The sequence below is a fragment of the Cherax quadricarinatus genome, chromosome 48 (genome assembly GCF_038502225.1).
Source record: "Cherax quadricarinatus isolate ZL_2023a chromosome 48, ASM3850222v1, whole genome shotgun sequence".
Classification (NCBI taxonomy): Eukaryota; Metazoa; Arthropoda; class Malacostraca; order Decapoda; family Parastacidae; genus Cherax; species Cherax quadricarinatus.
This window is the reverse complement of record NC_091339.1, coordinates 27,703,040-27,722,600: the sequence shown is the minus strand read 5'-3', so window position 1 is coordinate 27,722,600 and position 19,561 is coordinate 27,703,040. Positions and strand designations below refer to the sequence as shown.

Here is a 19,561-nt window from a genome sequence, read left to right as displayed (position 1 = left end):
CGTATGATACGTGCGTATATTACGTGCGTATATTACCATGAATGTGTCTCATGGCTGGTGGTATTACAAACACTGAGAGAGTGTGTGAGGGAACCAAAGAGTGAATTATTATTATTATTATTATTATTATTATTATTATTATTATTATTACTATTATTATTATTATTATTATTATTATTATTATTATTATTATTATTATTATTATTATTATTACTATTATTATTATTATAGGGAAGCGCTAATTCCGTTGGGGTCATACGCCTCCTGCTGAATGGAAATTAACCGGGTTTGATCCGAGGCTCAAACTCACTGGTTCAAGAGCTTTTCACCAATACTCATGATAGAGGAGCGCTAAACCCGTAGGAATCATACATTTCCTAAATGCGTTCAACTTCGATTTCAAGACCGGGGAGGTCAAGTCTAATTCCTTGGATCAAAAATCCCCTCACGGCGCCGAGAAAGGAATACATATTATATATGTTATGTCCTTATTAAACGGACACAAAAGCATTTTCTCCTAAACTCCTCCTCTCAAAAAAAATATATAAAAATATATTTCTGGTACGAAAAAGAAAGAATTTTAAGAATTTTGAAAGATGTAAAAAAAAACCAGAGTACCAGAATATATTTCGCATTGAAATACCAGATGTCAGATTGAGTATAGAGGAAGTAATTCTTTTAGATTTACATACGGGGTGATGAGTCCCAGAGAGCGAGGACAAAAAAAAAAATATATATATATATATATATATATATATATATATATATATATATATATATATATATATATATATATATATATATATATATATATATATATATGTTGTGTTGAAGTGTGTGTGGGGAAAAAAGGCTTGTTAATGGAGGCAAAGATAGGGAATGTACCAGAGAATAGTGGTACCAACACTTACATGGGTGTGATGCATGGGCTTTCAACGTTGCAGCGACGAGGAGTCTGGAGGCTGAAAAAATGATATAATCCAGAGGGAGGTGGAGGGATTGGTGTGGCATTTTGGTCATTTAGAAAGTATGAAGCAGAATAGGATGATAGAGATATTGGATAATAAAGATATTGGATAAATCCTGGGTGGAAGGAAGGAAGGAAGGAAGGAAGGGAGGAGGAATAAGGGCTGTTGCAGGAAAGGTTTGATAGAAGGGAGTGAATGAGGCTTTAAGAAGTAAAGGCTTGAGAATCCACCAAACTTTCGTGACCGTATTAGAGCGAAGTGAGTTAAGACATGTGTGTTCTATAGGCTTCTTGTGCTGTTGGAGTATGAGTTAGGTGACATTGTAGAGGGATTCGGGGAAACCGGTTCTCCAAGCCAGAGTCTTGAAGGATGGAAGTACATCCTCAACGCTGAAGGCGAGGTGACAATGTTGCCACTCTGAAGTTCAGGAAAGGCAGCTGTTGAATGAATGATGGAGTCCGTGTTTCTTTCCTCGGAGTCACCCTGCTGGGAGAGTGCCAGTGTAACAATTACACTGTAATTACACTGACCTATAGTGCCGTCACAGAGCCACTTTTGTGACCCGGCAATCACGACTCTCACTCAGGTACAGAAATAGTGTGCTAACGAAATTGTAGCAAAATCAATTTTTTCTCGCTTTAGTGTGGATAATGTACTCTCACGCGTGCACACAAACACGTGCACGCGTGTACACATACGCAGACAGGCGTGCACGGCCTATTATATCACAGAATTTTGTCCCAAATTTCTGCCAAACAATATATAATAGAGAGAAATCTAATTATTATTATTATTATTATTATTATTATTATTATTATTATTATTATTATTATTATTTTTAGTGATAGTGGCACTGCGACTTGTTGCTGCCAGTCTTGCACATGGCACTGTTGCGTGTTTGCAAGAGGCTCCGGGTAATGATTACTTCCGTGCAACTTGTAGTTGAAAAGTAAGATTGCATGCCACTTTCAACCTTATTTGTGACACCAGCGGCTGTTGTTGTTGGTGTTGTGTTTGTTGTGGTGCTGGTGTCCTCTTTATGACAAGCCGAAATTTATTATTATTATTATTATTATTATTATTATTATTATTATTATTATTATTATTATTATTATTATCACTATTATCTTTATCTCTATTGTTATTGTTAATTTAATATTATAGGTTTATATATATATATATATATATATATATATATATATATATATATATATATATATATATATATATATATATATATATATATATATATATATATATATGCGTTTAAAGTCATGTGAAATTAATTGTGAGAACACATATTATAACAATTAATGGTGAAGTATTTACCAGTATATTTATTATATTTCAATGTAACGTTTCTCACAGTAACTATTTCCATATTTTTAATAAACAAGGAACAACACATTTAAAATTAAGATGTTGACACAGCAGCGCTGAGAATGTTGTTACAGAGAGGAAGTTGGCTCGTAGAAAGTTCTAAACAGCAGGATTATTAAGACTGTGTCATGTGGAATAGCAGGGGTGAAAGGAACACACACACATATACACACCTAACTCAAGGGAAAGGATCCTGGGGTGAGTATAACACCGAGCACATCTCCTGAGGTGCACGTCTACCTAATAACTGCTGCAGGATATGGGCGCCTGGCAAAGCGAAGAATAGCGTTCCCACATCTCAATAAGGAATCGTTCAGAACCCTGTACACCGTGTATGTCAGTTCTATATTGGAGTATGTAGCACCAGTGTGGAACCCACACCCAGCCAAGCATGTAAGAAAATTAGAGAAAGTGCAAAGGTTTGCAACAAGACTAGTCCCGGAGCTAAGAGGTATGTCCTATGAGAAGAGGTAAAGGGAAATCGACCTTACGACACTGGAGGACAGGAGAGACGGGGAGGATATGATAACGACATACAAAATACTGAAAGGAATTGACAAGGGGGACAGAGACAGGATGTTCCATAGATGGGACACAGCAACAATTGGAAGTTGAAGACACAAATGAATCACAGGAATGTTAGGAAGTATTTCTTCAGTCACAAAGTTGTCAGGAAGTGGAATAGTTTGGGAAGTGATGTAGTGGAGGCACGATCAATACATAGCTTTAAGAAGAGGTATGATAAAGCTCATGGACCAGGAAGAACGACCTAGTAGCAACAGGTGAAGAGGCGGAGCCAGGAGCTGTGACTCGACCCCTGCAGCCACAACTATGTGAGTACACACACACACACACACACACACACACACACACACACACACACTTGTGGGAAGGACTTCTGCGCAGGTGCGTGAGGGTCACACAGTCCAGGTTTGTACCAAAAGAACTTTAGAAAACTTACCTAACCTTATTATATTTTAAGTAAGTTTACAATAATTTAATAATAAACAAACACAATGAAATATATTTTTTTCCGTTAGGTTCAAAATGATTTTTGCGAAATTAATGTATACACAAACTTTCGCTTGTCTTATTCGGCAAGAAGAGCGTTGCTATTTAGGCCAAAATCGCAAGTTTCACCTATTCGGCACGACATATATATTAATGTAAGGTGATATATAAAAGACGCATATTGTAACATTGAGGGGGAAGCGCTAAACTCGTCAGAGTCAAGAATCGCCTGGGGAATGTGAGGAAAGCAAGTAGTTCCAACTCCTTGGACCTAGAGACCTTCACCATCATCAAAGACATCTCTTTCAGAGGAATTCCTCATAAAATCTCTAAAAAAAAATTAGAAGTGTAGAGAAAAGAGAGTGAAACAATGAAGAGGAAGTCATGTGGAAAGAGTCATCTCTTCTTCTCATTTCATCCCAGAGAGGCAAGATGCTGCACGCAGCATCTTAAGACGAGCCAAGAAAGAGTCATCTCTTCTTCTCATTTCGTCCCAGAGAGGCAAGATGCTGCACGCAGCATCTTAAGACGAGCCAAGGAAGAGTCATCTCTTCTTCTCATTTCGTCCCAGAGAGGCAAGATGCTGTACGCAGCATCTTAAGACGAGCCAAGGAAGAGTCATCTCTTCTTCTCATTTCGTCCCAGAGAGGCAAGATGCTGTACGCAGCATCTTAAGACGATCCAAGGAAGAGTCATCTCTTCTTCTCATTTCATCCCAGAGAGGCAAGATGCTGTACGCAGCATCTTAAGACGAGCCAAGGAAGAGTCATCTCTTCTTCTCATTTCGTCCCAGAGAGGCAAGATGCTGCACGCAGCATCTTAAGACGAGGCAAGGAAGAGTCATCTCTTCTTCTCATTTCATCCCAGAGAGGCAAGATGCTGTACGCAGCATCTTAAGACGAGCCAAGGAAGAGTCATCTCTTCTTCTCATTTCGTCCCAGAGAGGCAAGATGCTGTACGCAGCATCTTAAGTCCCAGAGAGGCAAGATGCTGTACGCAGCATCTTAAGTCCCAGAGAGGCAAGATACTGTACGCAGCATCTTAAGTCCCAGAGAGGCAAGATGCTGTACGCAGCATCTTAAGTCCCAGAGAGGCAAGATGCTGTACGCAGCATCTTAAGTCCCAGACAGGCAAGATGCTGTACGCAGCATCTTAAGTCCCAGAGAAGCAAGATGCTGCACGCAGCATCTTAAGTCCCAGAGAGGCAAGATGCTGCACGCAGCATCTTAAGACGAGCCAAGGTGGTGTGACTTTCACCTCAGTAAAGATAAAAATTCCGCATCTCTGCCACCTATTGGAAAATCTTATGAATACAATAAATACAATGGAGGAAAAATAACCTTTACTCCATTTATTTTTTTCCCATTTTTCATGTCAAGCGTAAACTCGTATAGGTCACTCAGCTCTAAGAATAGTGGAGACTCGATCCTCCGTCCTCTTCCTACCTAAGATGTTTATTTCTCGGTGATTAAGTGCCTGTGAAGAACATTACTAGTGAAGTACAACCATAGAAAGGACAGATCTACTTTTTGTAATGCTTTTATTATTGATAATGGTATTATTTTCTTGGGGCAAACAGGAGCTGCAGTAGTGACAGTGTCAGATGTTAGTGAGAGGTACTGAGATAGTCCTGCAGTGAAGGGTACTGAGATAGTCCTGCAGTGAAGGGTACTGAGATAGTCCTGCAGTGAAGGGTACTGAGATAGTCCTGCAGTGAAGGGTACTGAGATAGTCCTGCAGTGAAGGGTACTGAGATAGTCCTGCAGTGAAGGGTACTGAGATAGTCCTGCAGTGAAGGGTACTGAGATAGTCCTGCAGTGAAGGGTACTGAGATAGTCCTGCAGTGAAGGGTACTGAGATAGTCCTGCAGTGAAGGGTACTGAGATAGTCCTGCAGTGAAGGGTACTGAGATAGTCATGCAGTGAAGGGTACTGAGATAGTCCTGCAGTGAAGGGTACTGAGATAGTCATGCAGTGAAGGGTACTGAGATAGTCCTGCAGTGAAGGGTACTGAGATAGTCCTGCAGTGAAGGGTACTGAGATAGTCATGCAGTGAAGGGTACTGAGATAGTCATGCAGTGAAGGGTACTGAGATAGTCCTGCAGTGAAGGGTACTGAGATAGTCCTGCAGTGAAGGGTACTGAGATAGTCCTGCAGTGAAGGGTACTGAGATAGTCCTGCAGTGAAGGGTACTGAGATAGTCCTGCAGTGAAGGGTACTGAGATAGTCCTGCAGTGAAGGGTACTGAGATAGTCCTGCAGTGAAGGGTACTGAGATAGTCCTGCAGTGAAGGGTACTGAGATAGTCCTGCAGTGAAGGGTACTGAGATAGTCCTGCAGTGAAGGGTACTGAGATAGTCCTGCAGTGAAGGGTACTGAGATAGTCCTGCAGTGAAGGGTACTGAGATAGTCCTGCAGTGAAGGGTACTGAGATAGTCCTGCAGTGAAGGGTACTGAGATAGTCCTGCAGTGAAGGGTACTGAGATAGTCCTGCAGTGAAGGGTACTGAGATAGTCCTGCAGTGAAGGGTACTGAGATAGTCCTGCAGTGAAGGGTACTGAGATAGTCCTGCAGTGAAGGGTACTGAGATAGTCCTGCAGTGAAGGGTACTGAGATAGTCCTGCAGTGAAGGGTACTGAGATAGTCATGCAGTGAAGGGTACTGAGATAGTCATGCAGTGAAGGGTACTGAGATAGTCATGCAGTGAAGGGTACTGAGATAGTCATGCAGTGAAGGGTACTGAGATAGTCATGCAGTGAAGGGTACTGAGATAGTCCTGCAGTGAAGGGTACTGAGATAGTCATGCAGTGAAGGGTACTGAGATAGTCATGCAGTGAAGGGTACTGAGATAGTCATGCAGTGAAGGGTACTGAGATAGTCCTGCAGTGAAGGGTACTGAGATAGTCCTGCAGTGAAGAGTACTGAGATAGTCATGCAGTGAAGGGTACTGAGATAGTCCTGCAGTGAAGGGTACTGAGATAGTCATGCAGTGAAGGGTACTGAGATAGTCATGCAGTGAAGGGTACTGAGATAGTCATGCAGTGAAGGGTACTGAGATAGTCATGCAGTGAAGGGTACTGAGATAGTCATGCAGTGAAGGGTACTGAGATAGTCCTGCAGTGAAGGGTACTGAGATAGTCCTGCAGTGAAGGGTACTGAGATAGTCCTGCAGTGAAGGGTACTGAGATAGTCATGCAGTGAAGGGTACTGAGATAGTCCTGCAGTGAAGGGTACTGAGATAGTCCTGCAGTGAAGGGTACTGAGATAGTCCTGCAGTGAAGGGTACTGAGATAGTCCTGCAGTGAAGGGTACTGAGATAGTCCTGCAGTGAAGGGTACTGAGATAGTCCTGCAGTGAAGGGTACTGAGATAGTCCTGCAGTGAAGGGTACTGAGATAGTCCTGCAGTGAAGGGTACTGAGATAGTCCTGCAGTGAAGGGTACTGAGATAGTCCTGCAGTGAAGGGTACTGAGATAGTCCTGCAGTGAAGGGTACTGAGATAGTCCTGCAGTGAAGGGTACTGAGATAGTCCTGCAGTGAAGGGTACTGAGATAGTCCTGCAGTGAAGGGTACTGAGATAGTCCTGCAGTGAAGGGTACTGAGATAGTCCTGCAGTGAAGGGTACTGAGATAGTCCTGCAGTGAAGGGTACTGAGATAGTCCTGCAGTGAAGGGTACTGAGATAGTCCTGCAGTGAAGGGTACTGAGATAGTCCTGCAGTGAAGGGTACTGAGATAGTCATGCAGTGAAGGGTACTGAGATAGTCATGCAGTGAAGGGTACTGAGATAGTCCTGCAGTGAAGGGTACTGAGATAGTCATGCAGTGAAGGGTACTGAGATAGTCATGCAGTGAAGGGTACTGAGATAGTCCTGCAGTGAAGGGTACTGAGATAGTCCTGCAGTGAAGGGTACTGAGATAGTCCTGCAGTGAAGGGTACTGAGATAGTCATGCAGTGAAGGGTACTGAGATAGTCCTGCAGTGAAGGGTACTGAGATAGTCCTGCAGTGAAGGGTACTGAGATAGTCCTGCAGTGAAGGGTACTGAGATAGTCATGCAGTGAAGGGTACTGAGATAGTCATGCAGTGAAGGGTACTGAGATAGTCATGCAGTGAAGGGTACTGAGATAGTCATGCAGTGAAGGGTACTGAGATAGTCATGCAGTGAAGGGTACTGAGATAGTCATGCAGTGAAGGGTACTGAGATAGTCCTGCAGTGAAGGGTACTGAGATAGTCATGCAGTGAAGGGTACTGAGATAGTCCTGCAGTGAAGGGTACTGAGATAGTCATGCAGTGAAGGGTACTGAGATAGTCATGCAGTGAAGGGTGAAGGGTACTGAGATAGTCCTGCAGTGAAGGGTACTGAGATAGTCCTGCAGTGAAGGGTACTGAGATAGTCCTGCAGTGAAGGGTACTGAGATAGTCCTGCAGTGAAGGGTACTGAGATAGTCATGCAGTGAAGGGTACTGAGATAGTCATGCAGTGAAGGGTACTGAGATAGTCATGCAGTGAAGGGTACTGAGATAGTCCTGCAGTGAAGGGTACTGAGATAGTCCTGCAGTGAAGGGTACTGAGATAGTCCTGCAGTGAAGGGTACTGAGATAGTCCTGCAGTGAAGGGTACTGAGATAGTCAGTGAAGGGTACTGAGATAGTCCTGCAGTGAAGGGTACTGAGATAGTCCTGCAGTGAAGGGTACTGAGATAGTCATGCAGTGAAGGGTACTGAGATAGTCCTGCAGTGAAGGGTACTGAGATAGTCCTGCAGTGAAGGGTACTGAGATAGTCATGCAGTGAAGGGTACTGAGATAGTCCTGCAGTGAAGGGTACTGAGATAGTCATGCAGTGAAGGGTACTGAGATAGTCATGCAGTGAAGGGTACTGAGATAGTCATGCAGTGAAGGGTACTGAGATAGTCCTGCAGTGAAGGGTACTGAGATAGTCCTGCAGTGAAGGGTACTGAGATAGTCCTGCAGTGAAGGGTACTGAGATAGTCCTGCAGTGAAGGGTACTGAGATAGTCCTGCAGTGAAGGGTACTGAGATAGTCCTGCAGTGAAGGGTACTGAGATAGTCCTGCAGTGAAGGGTACTGAGATAGTCATGCAGTGAAGGGTACTGAGATAGTCCTGCAGTGAAGGGTACTGAGATAGTCCTGCAGTGAAGGGTACTGAGAAGATAGTCATGCTCTTGATCGTGAAGAATATGCGTTCTTAAAGACAGACACACACACACACACACACACACACACACACACACACACACACACACACACACCACCCCAAAAACACACACTTTTTCTGCTTAAGACATACTCCCCCGTTACTTCCCTTCATAACACAGTGTTAAACGGTGGCGTTTTGGAAGGTAAGCACGTGTAATTAAAGTTACCTTTACGTGTAATTACGCCTTTCAGCTCTAAGACGCCCAGGTTGTGGGGAGACGAGGAATAAAGGATAATGTAACAAAGTGAATGAAAAGGGGAAGATAGAGTAAGGGACGTGGGTAATGGAGGGATAGGAAAGGAGTAATTTAATGGAGTGGGGAAAGAGAAGGTGGGATAAGATGAGGAATGCAGGTAAACAGTGAAAGGAGATAAAAAAGAGGTGGGAAAGGCAAGAAGGCTGAATAGAGAAGAACAGGAGAGAGAGGTTGTGTAGTCGATTTGTCAGATACGCACCAAAGAGTTTGGCCACATCTGTCTGGCGAAGAGTGATGGCCAGGCTGGAAAACAGAGTTATGGCCAGGCTGGCGAACAGACTGATGGCCAGGCTGGCGAACAGACTGATAACCAGGCTGGCGAACAGAGTGATGGCCAGGCTGGCGAACAGACTGATAACCAGGCTGGCGAACAGAGTGATGGCCAGGCTGGCGAACAGTAGTAGCAGTAGTAGTAGTAGTAGTAGTAATAGTAGTAGTAGTAGTGCCAAGTACTAGTAATTATAATAATAATAATAATAATAATAATAATCTTTATATCTACCAGTACATGTACAAGGTATACAGACCATAGCTGACATCAGTGACATACTACTATTGATAAATTAGACACATGTGCAACTCTTGGGTATCTTTATTGAGGAAACGTTTCGCCACACAGTGGCTTCATCAGTCCATACAAAGGAGAATCTTGAAGAACAGGAGGAGAATGAGGTAATCAGTCCCTCATCCATGAGTCGATGTGGTCAGTCCATCAATCTTGAATAGAATACGGCATACGTGCGGAGAAGCAGCTTATAAACCGTAGACAGGTGAGGTGAAGCAGTCGTAGGTGGTGTCACATTTGTCCAATGTGGAAGTAGGTCGTGCCCAAGAATTAGGCAAGCGAAGAATTCCCAAGTATTAAGATCCCAAGAAGTTGCAGTGACTGACAGGATTGTAGATGAATGGTTCAGAGAACCGACACGTTAATAAAGATACCCAAGAGTTGCCCATGTGTCTAATTTATCAACATGTCGGTTCTCTGAACCATTCATCCACCAACATATTACTATATAGAAATCCACTTGTTGTTTGCGCATGCGCTCTTTTATACGTATTTTATAACAGAATAGGCCTCAGCATGTGTAAATTTCTCCACTGAAAGCAGTTTACTGGTAAACAGAATCAAAATAACAGGAATAACTCTAGGGAGAGTGGAGAACAGTGTTGTTGGGGTAGTCTCGGGACGGAGGGTCCAGTGATTCTACATACTGGTTTAGCGCTCCACATAAATGGGGTAATGGAAACTAGACTGTTAGTAGACTGGCTGTAGACTCTCCGTAGACTGGCTGTAGACTCCCCGTAGACTGGCTGTAGACTCCCCGTAGACTGGCTGTAGACTCCCCGTAGACTGGCTGTAGACTCCCCGTAGACTGGCTGTAGACTCTCCGTAGACTGGCTGTAGACTCCCCGTAGACTGGCTGTAGACTCCCCGTAGACTGGCTGTAGACTCCCCGTAGACTGGCTGTAGACTCCCCGTAGACTGCAAAATTACACTTTAATGTCTTTACTGGCCTTTAATAAGTTTTTAATGGGTTTTAAATGTTATTTAATAGTTCTTTAAGTGGCTATAAATGGTCCTTCATTCGGTAATTAATGGGTTTTAAATGAATTTTTAATAAATATTTAATAGGCTTTAAAAGGCTTCTCTAATACTTCTTGAATGGGTTTAAAATTGGTTTTAATGGGTTTTAATGGGTTTTAAATGGGTCTTTAAGGCATCTTATGGATTCCAGATAATTGTTTCGGATGTATACAATTTATTTTTATTAAAAGGCATTTAAAAGGCCTTTAATAGGCCTTTCATAGGCCTTTAATAGTTATTTAATAGCGCTTTACTAGGTTTTTAATGCCTTTATTAAGTCTTCAATAGGCCTTTAACACTCCTTTAAAAAGGCCTAAATAGCCCTAATTCAGTAGCTATATTAAGTAATTGGGAGGCCTATGCTTCGTGAGTTCCGAATGGAAATTTTGTCTTCTCCGATTATTATAATTTCCAAAACAGGCAAGCGCTAAACCCCTATGGATTACGCAGAATTTCTCTTCTCAGAATTTGCATGCGAAGGCGCAGGCAGTGCACGTTACAGTGTAATCTGCGTTGATTTGATTATATCAATTGCATTAATGTAACTGATGTAATTAATAGGTTAATTATATCAGTAATGTAAATTATATTACGTCCCAAAGTAATTAACTGAAGTGTTTAACGACTCTGTGAATGATCGTCCAGATGGCTCTCACCTGCTGCCCCTGCTGACCTTAATTACTCGATGGTAACGAACACGAATCCTTCATTAACGAACACGCATTTCTCAATGACAATCCTCAGTAACAAACACACATCTCTAATTAACGAACGCACATCTCTCATTAATGAACGCACATCCCTCATTAACGAACGCAGATCTAATGGCTCCAGCTTAACGAACCCAGTCGGTTTCATTTCGTTATCCAAGATCAATGTGGCACCCGAATGACCGGAAGCAAGTTCGGGGATAACCGATATCTATCCAAAATTATCCCAAACAGCGAATATCGATCAAGGATTATCCCAGTGAATGAACCTGAGCTCAGAATTGCAATAGAGTGCAAAATAGCAGCAGAAGAAGGTTATCGCAGTCTATCGTTCCACTTTGTCAGGAAAAAAGGATATACAATCCAACGATATCCTAAAATAAGTGTTTCTCCCCAAGATATCCTAAAAACAAAGCTATCGTTCCAAGATTGCACCAGAACCAATATAGCCAGCGGAAGCCTGACACCTCGTGAGTAATAAGCTGGCGTCTTCGGCTTGAATTGGTGGCGAGTGTAAATGGATTGGAAGAGCGACAACCACTACTGCGATGAACTGCAGACAAGACAGCCGGCAGACTGAAGCAGGTGCTTGGGTATGTTTAATTAGCCTTCCATGTCTGCCTGTCTGTCTGTCTGTCTGTCAGTCTGTCTGTCTCTCTCTCTCTCTCTCTCTCTCTCTCTCTCTCTCTCTCTCTCTCTGATAATTACACACAGGTCCTATCATATTTCTCAGGCAGACAAAAGACTTGTCGGACGAAAGTCAGATATAAGACGTCGTGTCAGTCAGTCATTAATTTAAAATAATAGAATTCCGCCATCAGTTCCGCCCTGTTCTTCCGACGCCCTCGTGAGTTTTTTCTTTCAGCAAAAATTGGACACATCAGCCGTGTGCTTGTGCCCTATTCTATATGACATTTCATCACATAGGATGGGTTTTATACACAGTGTTGAAATGTGTCGACCTGAGATGGGAGATTCCTGCGCAAGGATGGTCTTATTTATCCCATGAAGGGGACAGCAGCTGCGACAGCCTCAGGGAACTCGTTCCAGCAGAACTTGAGTTGCTATAACCTGGAAATTACCGTCTCTCAAGATGGCCTAACCCATACTTGAGGGAAATAGGCCATAACAAATGCTGCAATAGAGAACTGTGCCTGGAACACTTAACGAGGGTCAGGTCAATAGGTTGGAGCACTTAACGAGGGTCAGGTCACTGGGTTAGAACACTTAACGAAGGTCAGGTCACAAGGCTGGAACATTTAACTAGGTTCAGGTCACAAGATTGGAACACTTAACGAGGGATCAGGTCACAGGTCAGGTCACATTGACGATAGTCATAAATTTACTTAATAACTGTGTAGCTCCATTGACCAGCGGTAATTAGTCTAATTATTTAGAGGATCAAAGGGACGCGACATGTTGTGGTTCATTAATAAATTTGGGAAAGGATTTTTAACCATTTATATATACACTAACACACCTTTGTGACCCTCCAGTGTGTGTGTGTGTGTGTGTGTGTGTGTGTGTGTGTGTGTGTGTGTGTGTGTGTGTGTGTGTGTGTGTGTGTGTGTGTGACATTTAACATGGTTCCGCTGACATCTCAAACACCCGAAATATAAATAATATTCTTCTTCGCTTTTTATTTATTATAAAGTCTAGGCCTAAGTAAATTTTCCCCAGTAATTTTTTGTTTGAAACGGTAAACGTTTTACATAATCAGTTCAGCTCCTCAGATCTCAATATAAATTTATCTTCTTTTTCAGGTGTCTGGATGCCATCATAGAAGAACTTCAGAGACAGGAAGATGAAAGATCCAAACATATCTTTAGCTACCAAAGACAAGGCTATGAGGCAATCTATGAAATCCTCATCTTCTTCCAGAAGAGGAGTTGACTCCAGACAGTCGGCGTCCACCTTGTATAGTGAGCACGAACGAACCTCTAACATGTCCCCAATAGGAAACCCTGTTACAGAAGACGACTCTTCCATTTACTCGCCAGACAGGACCGAGGAGCAACAGTCCCTCTCAGTCGCTGAAGACAATGAGAATAATAGCCAAAAGCCAGACGAAGGGAGTACGGAGGTCTCTGCTCCTGACGGAGATCTTGGCGAAGATCTCAGAGACGGGGCGGGCACCCGCATGTCCTTTGGCTCGCTGGTACTGCAGCAGATGTCAGAGACAGGCAGGTTGGGTAGGTCAGCAAGGAGTTCTCCAGTCAAGCATCTGATGACAGGGTGAGTTTACTTGTATACTCTCTTGGAGTCTTTGGGTAGAATAGCCTGATCGTTTCGTATAATCTCTCTCTCTCTCTCTCTCTCTCTCTCTTTCTGGAAGGAAGAAAGGAATATAGCTTGCCCAAGTTACATAAGGCAAACATTGTAGGCACGCAGCGCGTGTCTTAGTAGTCACAAGTGTAGTGGAATGTACATCATACTGCCTCTAAGTCTAAATGATTACTGCCGCTCAAGAATGTGTGAAGGTCGGCCACCAGTTCACTTCTCCTCCCTCCCCTTTCCCTTTCCTTCAGGGACGATCATTTAGCATATCAAACATTCTGTGAGTGGCGACTTACAACTGACCCAGAATTTGTAAAGGAAACTGTACATGATGTCTTGGACCTGGACAAAACGTGATTTACAGTATTTTCTCCAAATTGTGGGTAAGGAGAGGCTAAGAACTCAGAGAAGGTAGGGGAAAGGCTGGAAGTCCAGAAGACGTAAGGAAATACTAAGACCCAAGGGCTAGGAGATTAGTTGTGAGTTGTTGCAGTCACGGTAGTGTGACTGATTCTTCAGAGTCGACTGGTACTGGGAGAGTTGTTGCAGTCACGGTAGTGTTACTGATTCTTCAGAGTCGACTGGTACTGGAAGAGTTGTCGAAGTCAGGCGCTACGGACTCAGTAAGGTCAATTCTTATTGAATTCCATTCCACAAGGTACTTTATGATCCCATAATGTATGGTGATATAGCCAGGGAATATAATAATGAAAATACGGAGAAATGGTGAATGAGGTCTGAAGGATAACCGGTCCAGCTCACTACAAAGAATAAGTCAAAACACCGTAGCGAAAACATTCAAAACGAACTCACAAACAGTAGTGGGAGGGACGTCTAGATTTAACTCTAACTTCTTGGGTTACCTGTGGGGAACTAACTCACTATGACGGGGAGACGAGGACGTTAAGTAGGTCATATGCCAACTGCGAGACATTGTTCGGTAGCAGGTAAGTGCAGCAAGGTAGCGTGACTGTCAAGAGATTATCAGACGGAGGACTGAGCCTACATCACTCCTCTGAACCATCCACACACATATTCTTATTTTATTGTTCTAACTTCGTTTTAGCCTTACATTTATAATATATAGCTTTTTATATATTAAAGAACTGTGTCGATGAATATTTTTACAATGAGGAGACGAAGTTAAATAAATGGTTGGGGGGATCCGAAGCTCAGGCGAATAAATGAACCGGTAATCAAAAGACGGATCATTAGAAATAAAGCAACAGAGAAAGATATAACGTAACACCTGCCAAAATATAAAGCGGAATGAAGATGTCTGACTTCAGCAATTCGTGTGGGTCAGTCAGCGCAGAGTGTTATGTAGCCAGAGAATTAGCATAAGCCGACTAACATTGTGCGATAACCTGGAACACAATGTTTGAGAAAAGGAAGACAAATACAGTATAGTGAGACCTTTCATTGACAACGTTTCGCCCACACAATGAGCTTTATCAAGCCACAAGCAGATCTGATCTACTTGTGAGTTGCGTTTGTGTCCATTTTTCCATCGAGTCTGTATATTATACTATTTGCTTCCAGAATATCGCTACTATCAAGAACCATGAGGTTGTGTGTACGTGATTATGAACGAAATTAGCTTTTTCATTCTTCCATAAACATCGTGTTAGAGTTTAGCTCTGGAGAGACCATTATGGCATCTACCAAATTCGAGACAGAGCGAGACATTCTCACAATAAAACTTGATCTGTATATATCTTGTATCCTATCCTGTCAACATCTCGCCCCTGTATGACAGACACGAAGAACTGAATAGGTAAATACGAAGTACGAAATCGATTGGATGTTATCAAACACTGAAATAAGAGACCACAGGATAAGGACATTATCTGCTAAACTTAAAATAACAACACAGGATGGAACACCAAGACCTGAACGTTCATAAAAGGAAGAACATAGGATTGGATACCAACACATGAGCATACGAAGAAGTACACGGGATCGGACACCAAGGGCTGAACATATGAAGAACAACACAGGATCGAATAACAAGAGTTTAATGTAGAGGAATATGGTAAACATTAAGCAAGGACAAGGGTGCTGCTCTCATTAGCGTTGATGGACGCACTGACGCACTCAGGAAACATGATCAATGTTTATCCATTAATCTTGTCCTGTACTCCCCCTCTTCCTGGCCAAGGATGTGTTATGGAGCATATCACACTAGTTAATCATCTACACACTTACATAGCTAACACAACAAATATGGATTTGAAGAGACCGAACTGTGGGTTAGTTGAGCGGCGAGCTTGTAAATTCTTATATAAGTCAGGTGTAAGAATAAGTGACTTACGAGCAAGGGCAGATATAGCATTAGGTTTCCACCAGGCTTGTAAGAGGTTGTAATTGGGTTGTTATGCAGTCGTGACTGACTCGAGGCTTTTGCACTTACGCATACAGACTGTTTGTATGCGTAATGGAAGCAACTTCACAGTTAATGGGTAATAATCTCCTGAATAATTAACAGATAATATTCCCCAGGTGCATCTACCCCCTTCCTCTAGTTGCTGGCCCTTGCGAATCATAGTAAAAACACTGGTGGTTGCATGTCTCTAGACTACCTCCCATTAAACTTCATATCATACCCGTCCTTTTCGCTCTCCTTTATGATACCCCTTCTTCCCTGTCCCCCAACATGCCTTTACTCACCCCTTTTATCCCCTCCCTCATATACCTTCTCCCCCGCACCATAATTGACGAAGTGGGGTGAACGGGGGTCAGCCACGACAGCTTCCATCTGCGTCAAGTACATTGTTCCACTGATTAATGGAAAGTGGAACAAGACCACAGCACGACTCGTACGGGTCCTGCCCCTGGTATTTGTACGCGTTATTTGCAAGAATTAGTGGCCGGTGGGGGAGGGTTACTGTGAGGAGGAAGGTGGGGTATGTGATATTACATCTTACTAGCACCGTGGGGATTACAAGAGGAGGGGCGGCAGTGATTTACAATCACTGCCGCCGGCAACCTGCCAGGGGTTCCAAGGTTATTTTAGGACACCAAGGAATATTAACTTCAGTTACATTTTTTCTGTTTTCCTACATGTAAACTTCTCTCAGGGGTGGAGGGGGTTGTTTGTCTGTGTTCTAGTGCTCCACCCCTTCTACCCTCCCTGGCGTTATGTCTAGATTTGTTCCTCGGAACGTTGTGTCTTGATGTTCTTGTTCTCCACCCTCCCTTCCCTAGGAGGGTGTTGTTTGTGTCTCAGTGTACTTGTAGCCCCGGTGTTGTTGTTTGTGTCTCAGTGTACTTGTAGCCCCGGTGTTGTTGTTTGTGTTTCAGTGTACTTGTAGCCCCGGTGTTGTTGTTCGTGTCTCAGTGTACTTGTAGTCCCGGTGATGTTGTTTGTGTCTCAGTGTACTTGTAGCCCCGGTGTTGTTGTTTGTGTCTCAGTGTACCTGTAGCCCTGGTGATGTTGTTTGTGTCTCAGTGTGCTTGTAGCCCCGGTGATGTTGTTTGTGTCTCAGTGTACCTGTAGCCCTGGTGATGTTGTTTGTGTCTCAGTGTGCTTGTAGCCCCGGTGATGTTGTTTGTGTCTCAGTGTACCTGTAGCCCTCGTGATGTTGTTTGTGTCTCAGTGTGCTTGTAGCCCCGGTGATGTTGTTTGTGTCTCAGTGTGCTTGTAGCCCCGGTGATGTTATTTTGTCTCAGTGTACTTGTAGCCCCGGTGATGTTATTTGTGTCTCAGTGTACCTGTAGCCCCAGCAGTGTTCCCTCTGTCTCAGTGGCATGCTTCCATCACTTAAAAAGTGCTTCCTGACATCCCTATCATTTCCCTTAACTTTCATCAATGTTACAATCTGTTTCTGCCTGCACTATCGTGTCTTCTAAGTATCTTGTACGTCGTAATCATGTCCCTACTTGTAAGGTTCAATTTTTCCAGCTTTTCTTGGCAAAACTTTCGTCGTCAGGTCTCCAAGCTTTGCCTAATTTCTGGACGTGTTTAACCAGGTGTGAGTTACATATTTGTGTTACATACTCTATGATAGATCTAACATATTGCATATACAGTGTACTGAAGGTACTTGAATGTAATTGAGGTGCTTGAATGTAATTCTCGTGTTGTTCAGACGCCCAAGCGTCAGTATAATTATTAAACATATGTTTCCAGCAAGGGATATGCTTGGTGTCATGATTACCCCTACATCTTTTTTCTTATCTGAAGTTCATGGTTTCTCACACCCAACCTGTTTTACGTGTACCTGGAGAGAGTTCCGGGGATCAACGCCCCCCAGGACTCAAGTCCTGTAACCATCCGTCTACCTTTCCAGCTGCAACACCGGATTCTTTTGCAAGTTCTTCTATTTTCCCTGGTGATTATTTTCGGGTACAGGTCTTCACCTAAACCCTGACATTCCTTACCCCTTTGTTACCTCGAGTAAATTAAACCAAGAATTGATTGAAAAGTTTGGTTTTAGAGCAGCTGGTGCAGAGAGTGCATTAATGCTGCATTTCCTCTGTGCACCACCAGTCAAGAATACTGTATTCATATAAATGGGGAGTAAAGTAAACTCTCGGTGTATACATACACTGAAAGATACATAGCTTTCGGTTTATATTCACTGCGAGATACATAACTCTCTGAATATAAACACTGAGAAATAAGCATCTGTAGGTGTACATACACTGACACACACACATATACACACACACACACACACACACACACCTTAGTATATATATATATACACACACACACACACACACACACCTTAGTATATACACACACACACACACACACCTTAGTATACACACACACACACACACACACCTTAGTATACACACACACACACACACACACACACACACACACACACACACACCTTAGTATATATATATATACACACACACACACACACACCTTAGTATATATATATATACACACACACACACACACACCTTAGTATACACACACACACACACACACACACCTTAGTATATATATATATACACACACACACACACACACATTAGTTTATAAACACACACACACACACACACCTTAGTATACACACACACACACACACACACACACACACACACACACACACCTTAGTATATATATATACACACACACACACACACACCTTAGTATATACACACACACACACACACACCTTAGTATACACACACACACACACACACACCTTAGTATACACACACACACACACACACCTTAGTATATACACACACACACACACACACCTTAGTACACACACACACACACACACACACACACACACACACAGACACACACACACACACACACACACACACACCTTAGTATATATACACACACACACACACAACCTTAGTATATATACACACACACACACACAACCTTAGTATATATACACACACACACACACAGATACACAATTCTGGCACACACACCAATGTATGTATACACTGTTGGGCACCAACAAACTTGACTAACTATTAAAATATACAACGAATCACATTTAAATCATTTCCGTTCTTGTAATAAGGTAAAACATCAACAAGTCTCTAGTCTCTTCTAATAAGAAAGAATTTTGAAAAAAATATGGGAACAATAAATTTAGAAAAACTCGTTGCGTAGTATTCATTCCCTGATAAAACCCCCGTCTATCTATTAAAGCTTTTAGGTAATTAAAAAATGTAGTTCACGTAATTTCACTTGGGTCGGCTTAATCCTTGTATATGTATTTTATGCCCTAACATAAAACTGCGCCCAATTTTCTTCCTATCTTTTTTTTTTTTAGATATTAAAATCTCGGGTATTTTTCTTAGAGATCGGATAAAATTGGTCATCGATCATGTGCACTCAAGATTGTGCACTCAAGATTGTGCACTCAAGATTGTGCACTCAAGATTGTGCACTCAAGATTGTGCACTCAAGATTGTGCACTCAAGGCTGTGCACTCAAGACTGTGCACTCAAGATTGTGCACTCAAGACTCTGCACTCAAGATTGTGCACTCAAGATTGTGCACTCAACACTCTGCACTCAAGATTGTGCATTCAAGATTGTGCACTCAAGACTGTGCACTCAAGATGTGCACTCAAGATTTTGCACTCAAGACTCTGCACTCAAGATTGTGCACTCAAGATTGTGCACTCAACACTCTGCACTCAAGATTGTGCACTCAAGATTGTGCA

At 42.6% G+C, this 19,561-nt stretch overlaps 1 protein-coding gene across 2 annotated transcripts in view; it reads left to right on the top strand.

The window, feature by feature from the left end:
* Positions 1–19,561, top strand: part of LOC128696100 (serine-rich adhesin for platelets-like) — an 89,274-nt gene that overhangs the window by 10,191 nt on the left and 59,522 nt on the right. For both annotated transcript variants that reach the window (XM_070095034.1, XM_070095033.1), the window contains exon 2: positions 12,887–13,358. In XM_070095034.1, the coding sequence (XP_069951135.1) occupies positions 12,928–13,358 (431 nt within the window). In that variant the 5' untranslated portion in view covers positions 12,887–12,927. The remainder of the gene's footprint in view (positions 1–12,886; positions 13,359–19,561) is intronic.